The 14,401-nt window shown below is 35.7% G+C and overlaps 1 protein-coding gene across 3 annotated transcripts in view; it reads right to left on the bottom strand.

The window, feature by feature from the left end:
- Positions 1-820: 820 nt before the first annotated feature.
- Positions 821-14,401, bottom strand: part of LOC111149717 (anoctamin 3) — a 445,297-nt gene continuing 431,716 nt past the window's right edge. For 2 of the 3 annotated variants that reach the window (XM_022506953.1, XM_022506954.1), the window contains 5 exons: positions 14,078-14,230; positions 12,235-12,382; positions 6,855-6,935; positions 6,574-6,679; positions 1,935-2,117 (listed from right to left, as the gene is read on the bottom strand). In XM_022506953.1, the coding sequence (XP_022362661.1) occupies positions 1,935-2,117; positions 6,574-6,679; positions 6,855-6,935; positions 12,235-12,382; positions 14,078-14,230 (671 nt within the window). Of the gene's footprint in view, positions 2,118-6,573; positions 6,680-6,854; positions 6,936-12,234; positions 12,383-14,077; positions 14,231-14,401 lie in introns of all 3 variants that reach the window. The other variant, XM_022506952.1, reaches the window with a different exon arrangement.

Genomic DNA, 14,401 nt, shown 5'->3' on the forward strand with positions numbered 1-14,401 from the left:
GGCATGGGAGGAAGTTTAGAGGTCCTACCTCTGGTTCAGTCAGATTCAGAATCAGAGGGCAGATTTTTTTTTTACAAAAGCAAACCAAGGAACAACGATGATCTATCACAGCTTTTCCCTGGAGCAAAAGAAGAAAAAGCCGAAAGGCCATTTTCAGTGTTAGGATGACAAAAAGTAGTTTTCTAGTAAGAGAAACTTTATAATTTTCTTACTAGAGACACCCTAGCATATATACAAAGTAGCTTTATTTCCATTGTCTTTAGTCTGGTCTTTATGCATTGTGGAAATAACTGTGCTTTGTTTAATTGAGCAAAAAACAAACTGGACAAAAATTATGAATCATATATATATATAGTATATATCTGAATGCGTGAGTCTATGTGATTTGCCAACCCCCATTCCCAGGGGAGGAAATGTGAGATTCATTTTGATCGCTTTGCCAAGGAAAGTTGTCTTCGTTTCTCCCATTCATTCCCTTGTTTCAACTCTCCTCTTTTCCTCCTCTCCTGCTCCCATTGCTTATACCTCCACCAGACTTTCTTTCCTTGAATCCCTCATCATTCCTACTTCATCCATCTGTGAGCAATACCACAGATAGAGTTGACACAGAAGCAGCAACTCCACAACAAAGCAAAATGATGTCTTTCAGAATTGACTTGATGTTGGTTTTAGAGAGTTTTCAAAAATCGACCAAGTTGGTCTATCAAAGAAACAATAACAGAAAACTCCCCTCATTGATGAAAAGAAAATAAAACAAAAAAAAGTGTGTTTTTTTTTTTTTTACAAATAATACAAATTTATATCCATGCATTTTTTTCATTAGCTCATGAACAAAAGTGCACATTGTTAGAAAAGCTTAAAGTGTTGCAAAGCATTTGGCTTCTGATTTCCTGAATAAACAAGTCACAAGGGCATACTATGTATCTGGTCTCAGAGCTGCACGAAATGTAACTTGCATTACACATTGCCAAGGTGCAAAGGTACAAGGAAAACCAACATATGTACAGCATTTCAAGTTATTCTGTTATTCTGCGAGAGTTATTATAATAAACCAGGGAGGAAAAAATTAAAAATACTATAAAACAGCCCTCCATGGTAAAATATGGATGAGTGGTATTCTATATGATATGAGAAAAAACGCCCATATTTTTAGAGTATGTGGCTCTATTGGAATTCACGGGTTTTTTGCTTGTTTTTTAAAAAAGGCAGTGCGACTTGTTCTGCCGGTGAAACAACACGTTTGAATGTAGCCAATGCAATAGGATATATTTCAATGAATAGTATTCTTTTTAGAATCTTAGTTTTTGGTTTGACTACTAAAGGTGGTGTGCAACAATTCCACTGCATAGTCAATGTAAAGCAGCATAAATTCCTTGTGGCACAGATCCATAATCTCATCAAGGAACAAGAAAAATTCCCCAAACCTAGAAGCTGAAGGGACATGGAATTCTGGCAGCAAAGGCAATAACTGATTTAAGTCATTCCTTCTAAGTCATTTCCTACAAGTATCTCAACTCAACCCAAGTAATGTTCCAGAGTATGTGATTAAAGACCACATGAGACTTTCAGCATGCCTGGCTTATGAACGTTTACATGGAAATCTGTTGCTAGAATCCTCACCATCACCCTTCCCGTTACACTGCAGCTGATGGAGGGTGGAGGTCTCCCAACACACAACTCCCTGAGGCTGGTTCTGAGAATTAGATCCTGGCTTCCTGCACTGTCAATCTAACCATTCTTTAAGGTCATGAGTCATCTTTCTCTTCCCTAGAAGCCTGGACATTCCAAATCCCAGAGATGGTTGTGCTGCATTTCCAAGTAACGTATCATACATATGGTTTGCCAGGCGTGCCTTCCTCCTGGATCCCTCCTAGAATTTAAAGTTGCTGTCATTCCCACTAATGCTATTGTCCCCACTGGGCAACAGGAATCAACTAAGGCCATTCATGGTGAACGGGATGACCACTTTTTCTCCGTTGTTGTTGCAAATGTTCCAGTTCAGCCTCGTACATCATCTCTTGGACTAAGTACTTCTCCCGTCGTATTCGGTCATACAGGTTCTTTGGTACATCTGGAATCAGGTATGCGATGAATGACTTGATCCCAAAAACAAGGTGCTGCAAATTTAAGAGGGGAAAGTACAATTTTCAAAGATTCTGAAAGGCCAATTATAAAACAGATCATAAACAACGTTGCATTTACCTTACAGTCCAGCATCGAAACACAGGATGCACTATCTAGAATATTAAAATTTTTGTTTCTATTACATAATTCTTTTACGATGAAAATGTATTTTTTTTTAAAGAGACTAATGAAAGTATTGTGTATAAAAAAGACAGGATTAAAAACCAAAAGGTAAAACCTGTGGTCTCAAGTTCAGAGGCTGAATGAGACCACCTGTGTTGAACCATCCCCTGACACGTTAGCTGTGTAACCTTACACAAATCACCTATGTTCTCTGTGTCTCATCTCTAACATGGTAACAGTAATAGTATCTCTTAAAGGTTGTTACAAGGATTAAATGAGCAAATATATGTGAAGGGTGTGGAGAAGGGCTTGGTGCAGTATAAGCACCACTTAAATATCATGTCTTATTATAATAAATGCATCCTTTCTCTTTTCTGTAGAGGACAGAAAAGAGAAGAAAATCTGATACTGATAGAGTTAGGATGATATGTGGAAAAAACCCCATTTACCTACAGGACTTTGTGACAATCATCTCTCCATGTGGAAAGGAAGAACTCGAGGCACTTTCAACTGGGTTTAGTATGAGTATCTCAGTAAACTGCACTGCGGTAAAGCAGGTCCTACTTCCCATAGAAAAGTAGATCAGAAATTTCTTTCCTGATCAAATATGTGGTATTCACAGAACTATCCAGCATTGTGTCTCAAAAGTGTAGAAATAAAAATAAAAAAACATTTGTTATAATTTAAATTAGTGAAGAATCTGCACCAAGTCCTTTACAATGGTAATAAATGACCCTATAAACTGATTCACTTAGAGAGACTGATATGTAAAAATGATTCAGTATTTTTAAAAGCCTGTTTTTTTAAAAAGCTGGTTTATCACCTATGAAGGCAAGTTTATAACTAGTTATAGACGACAAATTTCTTAAACTGACAGAATTCATTTTAAATAAAAACTAGAGCAAGTATCATACTTAAAAAAAATTTTGTATTAAATTTGGAAACAAGACACAATTGCTCACACCGCTGCTTTTCCACACCGTGTGGAAATTTCTAAACACAGTAAGGCAAGCAAGAGAAATGAGGCATAAACCTCACAAGCGCAGCGACAAAGCTATTGTTATGGGCAACTTGAATTATCCTTTGAAAAGACAATCTAACAGATTTAACAGACAGAAGATTAGAAAATGAAAGATTTAGGGGAGCCTGGGTGGCTCAGTGGGTTAAAGCCTCTGCCTTTGGCTCAGGTCATGATCCCAGGGTCCTGGGATCGAGCCCCACGTCAGGCTTTCTGCTCAGCAGGCAGCCTGCTTCGCCCTCTCTCTCTCTCTCTGCCTGCCTCTCTGCCTACTTGTGATCTCTCTCTGTCAAATAAATGAATAAAATCTTAAAAAAAAAAAAAAAGAAAATGAAAGATTTAAACAAGGAGCTACACACATTTTAGAAAGACAATTAGACAATTCCAGCAAAAATCAATCAAATCATAATGGAGGTTAACATAGTATTTATAACAGCAATAAAAATATCTACAAAATTTTTGGATATAAGAAGGAATGAACTAGCAAAAGAATATTTTAAAACTCTATTATAGGCTATAAGAACGATTTGAATAAATTTCATATTTATTAATGAATCAGCACAGAGTATGTAAATAAGTCAACATGTGCTTTCTACAAATGTAATTCTTTTTTTAAATTTAATTTTATTTTATTTTCAGTGTTCCAAGATTCATTGTTTATGAACCACACCCAGTGCTCCATGCAATAGGTGCCCTCCTTAATACCCACCACTAGGCTCACCCATCCCCCCCCCATCTCCTCCCTTCCAAAACCCTCAGTCTGTTTCTCAGAGTCCACAGTCCCCCATGGTTTGTCTCCCTCTCCAATTTCCCCTAACTCAAGTAATTCTAATCATAATCCTTGCATGCTATTTGGGGGAGTCTGATGGCTTCTGCAATGTATATGAATGATTCATAACTCTAAATAGCCAAGGCAATTTTTAAAAATAAGAGCAGGCTTGGCAGGGGTGGGAAATAGATGGCTTTATCAGATAGGAAGATATTCCAAAACCACAGCATTTAAATAGTGTGACAGTGAACAGGAATAGACAAATGAAGTAATGAAATCAGAACACTGAGGCCAGGCACGTGCTTACTGTAGGGATTTGGAATATTACAGAGGTGGATTTACAAATCAGTGGATAAATAACAAATTAGTAAATAGCAGTACAAAAAGTTATTTCACTATATAAAGAATAAGAAAAACAAGCCTTTCCTTCAGACTCTATGAAAAGTCCTGGTATCTTTAAGATGTGTGATAGATAAGACTATAAAATTAATAGTAAAAAATATGGTAGGATATTTTTTTGACCTGGAGATAAGAAAATTTCCTAAAGAAGCTAGACCAAAAAAGCCAAAACCTTAATAGGAAAACAATGATGGGCCTGATGACATCAAAATTAGACACTATTTGTTAATAGATAAAATTAATAGGTTATGGACAAGAAAGAGATATCTGGTAAAGACTGATTTATAACTGGCAAACACATAAGAAAATCTTGAAATTTGGTAACAAATAAACTGGAAACTCAGCCAAAATAGATCAAAGTTAGAAATTCACAAAAAAGGAAACCAAAATGGCTTTCTAGTAATAAAAGTAATAGTCAATGTCATGAATAAATAGATTAAAACAAACAAAAAAAAGCCCCAAAATATTACCTTACTCCTATCCATCTGCAAAATACTAGAAATTCAGACAATTTGAAAATCTGGTGAAAATCTAAGGGAATTTTGGAGAGGGACCTGTCAGTTTTATGTGAAATCAAGTATGCATATAAATAATTCCACACCTGAGTAAAATACTCTCGAGAAACCCTTAAATATGTTCAGAAGGTGACACGTCCAAGATTTCTAATAAGAGATTTATACAGATGGAAAGAATTATTGTAGGCCTAAATATCATGGGGACTACGGCACTTAAATTCAATGAACTATCATACTAAGTAGACAGAAGAAATTATCTAAATGTGGATAGACTACATGGATAGATCTCTTTCTATATCTAAAAAAAGTAAAATGGGTAAGAGATAAAAATGAGTTATCACATAATACCGTTGAAGTAATTTTGAAAAAAAGAACATTTAAAACAATATTTTATATATATATATATATAAAACAATATATCTATCTATCTATATATATATATATATATATTTTTTTTTTTTTTCCAAATAAACATGTGGAAAAACTTCTGAAAGAAAGAGAGTGGGTGCTTTTGGAGTAGGTGGGTAATGGAATTAGTAATGAGAAATATTGAAGAAAAGATAAAAAGGGAATCATATGTATCTACAATGAAAGTTTGCTGTGAATTGAGATATTTGACGAAGTCTGTTCTCCTGAGTTCTAAAAGAAGATGAAGAAGAAAAAAGTGTACATTAAAAACACAGTAAAAAAAGACTTTCCAGAATCACTGCATTAGAAATATGCCTTAACCTCTTTGCTACCTGTAATAAAATGAAAAGTCACTCTTTATCAGGAGACTTTTTTATAGGCTCATAGAGTCATTAGTTAATAGAATTTCATCCTGGATTAAACCTTAGAGGTAAGCATTTCGTATTACAGATGAAGGATGTTTCACAACAAAATTTGACATATTTTTTGGAGATCAGTGGAGAGATATATCCGCCTTTAAAAAGACTTTTTCTAAAAGTCTTCGGTATGGCTACTTTTTCTCTCTCCCTAAGAAACAGATGCATTCAAAGTGCTTTTTCACAGAATTTGGCAGTACCTTAAAGAATATCCAATATATCCCAGCACTAAATTCATCACTGTATTAAGCTTCTTATATGCTAAGGAAGCCAATAATACTGTAGCTGCTTCAAAATTTCTTCACAGGACTAGTCTAATATTAATGACTCTGATAATCAAAATTTATGTGTATTTTATGAAAGTGTTCTCGGGCATTGTTTATTCAATTATGCACTGTCCCTTATACAAATACACGTGTGGTCAGCTGTAATTAAGTTGATTAGCAAATAAATTTCTCCGCCTTGATGAGTAAGTAGAGATTCTCTCATCAAATGATGAAAACCATCCTTTCCTTTAATGTGGTTACTAGGAGGTTCAAAGTTAAGTTTTCAGTTCAACTGTTAATAGCTTCTTTTATCCTCATTTTCTGGTATTAATACCCACTGATCTACCTTCTTAAACATTTTTCAGCTCTTTCTTTTTTGTACATTGTATAGCAGGTTCACTATACCTAAACCCTGTACTGTATATCAACAAGTTCTTTTTTGGAACTCAGTGAGGAACTACTATATTGAAGAGTCAACTAATGTATCAGTCAGAAAAGTGTTTACCCATAGTGATTTTATCAGCCTGTGACTAACCTCAAACACGATAATGAAGGCCAGTCGAGCAGCAAGGATATGCCAGTATTGTAAGGTGAACTCATAGGGTTTGGAACTCCAAGGGGGACCTCTGTAGTCTCGGTACCTAAAATCCACAAGACAAAGATCTGAGGCATAGAGATTAAAGTGCGAAGGCCCCACATGTTTTTAATTTGCCAAAACCCCAAAATGTCCGTTGAAATGGGCTCATCAGCGTGTAGAGAGAGGAGATGGGAGATGAAAGCAAGAAAAAGAGATAGCTATAATTTATAATGAAATACCTGCAATAACCAGATTTTCCCATACCAAGCTCGCTCAGGTCAAAGAAGGATAGGCTATTGTTGACATATCCCTTTAAACAACTGGGAGAAAAGAAAAGCATCATGTAATTCAGAGTCATAAATTTCTAGTCCAATTTCTTCATTACACATGACAGGATTTGGTAAGCGCTATTATTCCTTTCATTTTAATTATAAATTCCTAACGACTCAGCTCTCTGATTTTACCTCCTAACTTCCATTAATCTATAATTTTATCTCAATGAGACAGAATCTTGTCTGCCATTTCCCCCCACTTCATTTACCTCCATTTATTAAGTGTTTACTATGTACTTGGCATTGTGTTAATTATTTCCCATGTGTTAAAACCCTATAAATATAAGTTTATGCATATAGATATATGCATATCACCCTATCTGGCTAATTGTAATTAAGCAGTCAATTGATCAACATGTGTCTTTGTGATTTATTAACTTATTCAATACATATTTATTGAGAACCTTTGTTAGAAAATTCCTAGACAGTTATTTGACAAAGAACAAAACAGGTTAAAATCCCTGTCCTGCAAACCATAAGTGACTCTCAATCTCACAAAACAAACTGAGGGTTGCTGCGGGAAGGGGGGTTGTGGGGGGTGGGGTTATGGACATTGGGGAGGGTATGTGCTATGGTGAGTGCTGTGAAGTGTGTAAACCTGGCAATTCACAGACCTGTACCCCTGGGGATAAAAATATATTATATGTTTATAAAAAAAAAAAAAATCCCTGTCCTGGTGGTGAAGTATTAAATCGTGGTCAGAATCAACTTTTACCATAACCTTAGAACATATATATTATTATCTTCATCATATAGATTAAAGAACTAAGTTTTACAGAGACTACATATCTTCCTCCTAAGACAGTATTTCTCAAAATTTTTGATCTTGACTAATCTTTACATTTTTAAAAATTACTGAGAATCTCAAGGAGCTTTTTACAGAGGGGTATATGTATTGGTATTCAGCACATTAGAAATTAAAATAGAAATTTAGAAAATATTTATCTATTAATTCATTTAAAATAATATATCACATACATTAAAAGTTGATATAAATAGCACATTTCTAAAGAAAAATAGTTCGTATGTTCCAAAAGATGAAGTGAGAAGAATGACATCCTTTGGTGTCTTCCTTAATAGAAGATAGCTAGATTCTCATATCTATTTCTGCATTAAATCTGGTTGCAATATATTGTTTTGGTTGAAGAATAAGTAGATAATTACATAGATAAGTACTTTAAAAAAGGTATTTTAATAGCATTTCAAGTAATTATTGATTTAAAAAAATTTTTTTTAAATTTCTTTTCAGCATAACAGAATTCATTGTTTGTGCACCACACCCAGTGCTCCATGCAATACATGCCCTCTCCAATACCCACCACCTGGCTCCCCTAACCTCCTCCCCCCTGCCCCTTCAAAACCCTCAGATAGTTTTTCAGAGTCCATAGTCCATAGTCTCTCATGGTTCATCTCCCCTTCCAATTTCCCTCAACTCCCTTCTCCTCTCCATTTCCCTATGTCCTCCATGTTATGCTGCACAAACATGGGAAACCATATGGTAATTGACTCTCTCTGCTTGACTTATTTCACTCAGCATAATCTCTTCCAGTCCTGTCCATGTTGCTACAAAAGTTGGGTATTCATCCTTTCTGATGGAGGCATAATACTCCATAGTGTATATGGACCACATCTTCCTTATCCATTCGTCCGTTGAAGGGCATCTTGGTTCTCTCCACAGTCTGGCGACCGTGGCCATTGCTGCTATAAACATTGGGGTACAGATGGCCCTTCTTTTCACTACATCTGTATCTTTGGGGTAAATACCCAGTAGTGCAATTGCAGGGTCATAGGGAAGCTCTATTTTTAATTTCTTAGGGAATCTCCACATTGTTCTCCAAGTGGCTGCACCAACTTGCATTCCTACCAACAGTGTAAGAGGGTTCCCCTTTCTCCACATCCTCTCCAACACAGGTTGTTTCCTGTCTTGCTAATTACTGATATTTTTCATTGACATTACATCAAAGTTCTACCCGTGGTCATTTCTTAAAGTTTAATTGCAATGTGGAGCCTTAAAGTATTAATAAACTTTTCATAAGGATTTTACATTAAAATCCACAGATCTATCTTGTATTTCAAATTCATATTTTATCCATGCATGATATTGTGACATTAAATATGGGTCACTTGGGAAATAGTTTCCTAAATTATGCAGATCTTCCAAATGTTGTTATATTTCTACTATGGACTATGAAAATAATAATGGACTATGAAAATCACCACTGATTTTTATCAGGAAAAAAATCTGTAAGTACTGGGAATCTTTCAAGTTCAGTGGTAGATAAAATTATCCAAAATTCTGATTTTCACTTCAAAACTTGAACTTTCTTAATGGCAACAAATACTGTCAATTATTTCCCCTAAAATGACAAGCTAGTTTTGTCCATTTCTAGAAGAGTGCCTCCTAAATACCCAAGTCTGAATAATAATAATTTATATGGCAATCATTATTTCATGTTAAAAAATTTTGTTTAGTTTGCAAATCCAACAATCATGCAAGTGTTTTTCTCCGAGATGACCATCACCATACTTAAACATGTAGCAGAAGACCTTTGTCACACTTTGCATTTTATCAAATAGAATACTGAAAAGACATTTATTCAAGGGTGGAGATCTGATAAAATTAACATTTGTTATTGCTTCATCAAGGGCATCCTGAATTTTATTACTGGCACTTTTTAAATGGTAGTTCTACAATGGTGAGGAACACAATCATTGTTAGTACTTTTTGGTACCACTGCCTTCAGTTACATGAAGCCACGGGATCATTTTATCCACTATCACTTTTTTACCATCTGTACAAATGTCCATATGGCAAAACAAACAAATCATATCTTAGTATTATTAAGAAAATAATCTAAAAGAGACCTGTCCTATGCTGAGAATCACTCCCCAGGATAAACAGCTGTTAAAACCTGGATTTGAACATGCATCTATCTCATTCTAACCCCTGAATTCTAAAGTGCAGCACCACACTGGTTTCACTCCCCTCCCCATCCACCTCAGACCCCATGATTTATCATCCCAATTGCTCTCTTGCCAATACCCTCCTCTTCACTGCCATTTTGTCCTTTTGCTATTTTGTTTGGGAAATTTCTGATCTGAATGAATTTACTCCAGTTTAGCTGCTAAGGATAACTGGAAAAAATTAAATAACAGGATGGCCCTACGAATGTGTGGTTCCAACCTCATCCAAGCCCTCCACGTATCTTCTTGAAGTTATTCTACATCTGGTCACTGAGTATGGAGAAGGCACCAGGTGCTATCTCCATGAAAGGCAGGACTTGAAAAGTAAACAGAGAGATAACCAACCAGTATCATTTCCACCTGCCACTAGGTGGAAGCAAAGACAGTAGCAAATAATGCTTCTAAGGAAGAGGGCTGCCCAAACCTGCCTACATATTATAAACCCTTGAAATCTGCTTCTAGACTATTCTGAATTAAGAAAAAAGGGACCTTTTTGGTTTTTCACTGTTAGTACTAAAACCAATTTACTTATATGGTCTTTTATAGTTTATAAAATGTTACTTTACGCACCATTTCTTTTTTTAAAAGTTAATTAATTAATTAATTTATCAGAGAGAGAGAGAGAGAGAGAGAGAGAGAGAGAGAAAGCACAGCAGGGGAAGCAGCAAGCAAAGGGAGAAGCAGGCTCCCTGATGAGCAAGGAGCCTGGCGTGGGACTTAATTCCAGGACTCCAAGATCATGACTTCAGCCAAAGGCAGATGCTTATCTGACTGAGCCACCCAGGCGTCCCTAGACACCGTTTCTTTATTACAGGTCCAGACACAAGACTCCAAAATATATTTTATGCCCTTATTACTTCTCTTTGAAAAACTGAGATATTTATGACCAGAAAGGCATTTATTTTAGTGTTCTGAGAAAAACATCAGTTCATCAGTGGGGCAAAGGGTTGATTTCATCTTAAGCCACAGCTCAGGCTCTTGGGGCACATGCCTTACATCTAAATAAGACGCATTCCCAAAGCTGCTCCTGAGGCAGGAGGGCAAGTGGCTTCTCCCATCACTACTTCCACACCTAAGGCTAATCTCCAGCTGAAACTCCGATTTCTGTTCCCCAAGTCCAGTGCTCTCTTGCACTCTTTCTTAATACTTGCTTTGAAGAAGGAAAGATGTGAAAAATCCATTTCCCCTTAAATAGTCCTTGTAAACTGGGTGATTTTGTCCCCCAGGCAATATTTTGCAATGTCTGAGGGCAATCTGGGGAATAGGGAGGTTGCTACTTGTATCTACTGGGTAGGAGGCCAAGGATGCTACTGAATATCCTACAATGCATAGAATAGCCCCTGCCTTTCCCCAGAATAGAATGATCTCATCTAAAACGTCCATAGCACAGAGGTCGAGAAATGCTGTTCTACGGAAGGTTTTGGAGGGAAGGGGGTTGGGTGGGCCTGGTGGTGGGAATTAAGGAGGGCACCTATTGCATGGAGCACTGGGTGTGGTGCATAAACAATGAATTTTGGAACACTGACAATAAAATAAAATAAAAATTTAAAAAGTAAAAGAAAAGAAAATAAATAAATAATTTGAAAATAAAACAAAATGCTGTTCTAAAGTATGGACTCAAATTTTATTAACAAACAAAAGACAAAAGTCCAGGGCAGCATTTCTGCACCTTAAAATCCCTAGTTAAAAATCCCTTTTGAAAAAAGGGGCTCCTGGGTGGCTCAGTCCATTAAGGGTCTGCCTTCAGCTCAGGTCATGATCTCAGGGTCCTGGGATCAAGTCCCACATCGGGCTCCCTGCTCAATGGGGAGTCTGCTCCCTCTGCCTCCTGGCTTGTGCTCTCTGTCACTATGCCTCTCTCTCTCAAATAAGTAAAATTTTTAACAAAAAGAAAGAAAGAAAACTCTCCTGTCATGTAGCTGACATTTCCTTCATATTTTGTATTTCCCTGCAAACTAGCTTTATTCCCTGAAGCAATTTGATTAACCAGTGTGGTCCCAACTATATAGTCAGAAGATTGCATTGGATGATTTCTAACATCTGTTCCAGTTCTGAATTTTACTTCTAAATACATTATAATGTTTTTAACATTTGGATACCAGTGATGCATTTACACGTATAACAGAGAGACGCTTTAAAGTTATTTGCATAAGAAAACACTGTTGCCCTTTTTATCCCACTTGATTTCATCCAATAAGCACATTGTAAGTACAATGATCAAAAACACTACCCTTAATGGTTACAGAACAGAACTTCCCAATGAGTTCCCATTTCAATCACAAACATAAAACATATCAGAAAAAAGTATGAATTTCAACCTTACTTTTCACCATATTCAAAACGACTTGCACAGGGGCCATATTTGTATTCATAGACAAAACGTGGGATGTAATCAGATGTAATAGCGATTACAAATGCATTGGTGATCACGGCCAGTATACCAATTCCTTCGAGAATGCCATACCAGATTCCTAGGGGGAGAAAGAGTAGAGATAGGGAATGAAATGGAAAAAAAAAAAAAAAAAGAAAACCCTTTCATGACTCTTCTTTGGAAAGAATGTTTTTACTTCTACTGGGGCCATGGCTTTGCCCATTATTTACTTTCTTAGTACAATATCTCAGTACAGATCCAACATTTACTGAATACTTTTCCACTGAGGGAAAGTTGACCCCATCTAGAGAGATCTGAAAATGAAAATATCATCAGGAATTGTTTCAAGTACCTTTTAAAGTAAAAATATAAAAATGTGTCAAGATCTGGAAATCACTAGCTGACTTTTCCAATTTGGTATACAGATACAAAAAAGCTTTTGAAATTATATACAGTATTCACATACTATTGGTTATAGTCAAAACCGATGTTTCAAATAGGATTAAACTTAGCTTTAAATATATTGATATGAAAAAAAAAAAGTCCTGGAAAGAGATATTCATAAGTGCTAAAGCTGATGGGATAGCATGGCAACTTCCTCTCTGCCAACCCCTTTCTTCATCTTTCAAAATCTTTATTATGTTTCATTATATTGAGTCGTAATGAACAAAATAAAAATACAGAAGACATAAGATATAAAATGTCATGAAACAAGAAATCAGAATTCATAAAAATATTCGAATTCATCAAAATTTAACATTTATTTTTATAAAAGTAACAATATTTGGTGAAAAGAAAGCAATCACCAGGGAGAAAATATTTGCTTCACAAAAAATGGACAAAGTGTTATGATACAAAATGTACAAAATATCCTAAATTTTAATAAGGCAAGAGAAAAATGGGCAAAGAATACAAATGAGTAATTTGCTATGGAAATGCAAATAATTGATAAATATATTAAAATTTTTTCAGTTACTAGTATTTGGAAAAAGGTCCTCCAAAAAATAAGATTTTTTAAAAAAAATCTACCAGATTGTAGAAGATTTGAAAGTCTTAGACCATCCACTGCTGCTTAGGGATTGTAGAAACCAGTGAACAGAAACAAACATGGTTGTTTGACGTATGACTTGTTATAATATTTGTGGTGGTTAATCTGATAACTTTTAAAATTAAAATATGAGTACATTTTAATCTAGCAGGCCTTCTTTTTGGGATCTGTACCTGTACACACACATTTATGGATATGTGATACACAATACATATAATATCGAAGTCTGTGTCTATATTTATACCTATATTTGTCTATTGCTAGATTTATGTATGCTTATTCCTGCTTACAGTGGGAAAGCTAAGTAAATGACCTAATCTCGAGGAGATTATCTTGAGGAAATAATCTAAGTATGTAAGAAGATGTATGTTCACCTCAGTGTTGCTTATAATAGAAAAAAAACTGGAGGAATGTAAGCATCTCTAGTTAAGGGAATGATTTTTCAGAAATGTCATAAAACGTGCCATAAAAATTTGTGGAGTAACTATAAAGAAGGAGGTAGAGATATGCTTATTAACATGGAAAAACATATATGAGATCATTTTTAGTGATAAGTTCATGAAATAGCATGTTTAGTGTAAAATACTCTCAACTAAGTTAGTGTTCATTGCATGATTTTGTTAACCAAAACTGCTCAGTTTTGTTATAGTTGGAAGGGAGCCCCAAGAATGGAAACCCACACAGTGCTGAAATCAAGGCTCTTCTTGGCCTCAGCAATGCAAAAGCCATGTGATTTCTGCATCTTACCTATGTCAGTTGCTCGAGCTGGCAGAGGTCTTCGCCACTGGGTGACAAATTTGTATGCGTCCAGCCTGATCTCAATGATATTGTTCAACAACGCCAAAAGAGGGGCCAGAGGAAAAGCCGCAACAAAGATGGTGGTAAAACCAAACTGCAAAACTGTAAAGAGAGAGTGTTGCAAAATTAGTAACATAAACCATATAGTTTCTTGAATGCTTTCTTTGTGCCCTCTGAGGGGCTTCCCATAAATCATCTTTAGTCCTTTCTCAATATCCCTACAAGGTAGATATGTTCATCATATTTTGCTGTTGAGATAACTATAGCTCATAT

Source organism: Enhydra lutris, unplaced genomic scaffold, assembly GCF_002288905.1.
Source record: "Enhydra lutris kenyoni isolate GAN:26980312 unplaced genomic scaffold, ASM228890v2 scaffoldscaffold22, whole genome shotgun sequence".
Classification (NCBI taxonomy): domain Eukaryota; kingdom Metazoa; phylum Chordata; class Mammalia; order Carnivora; family Mustelidae; genus Enhydra; species Enhydra lutris.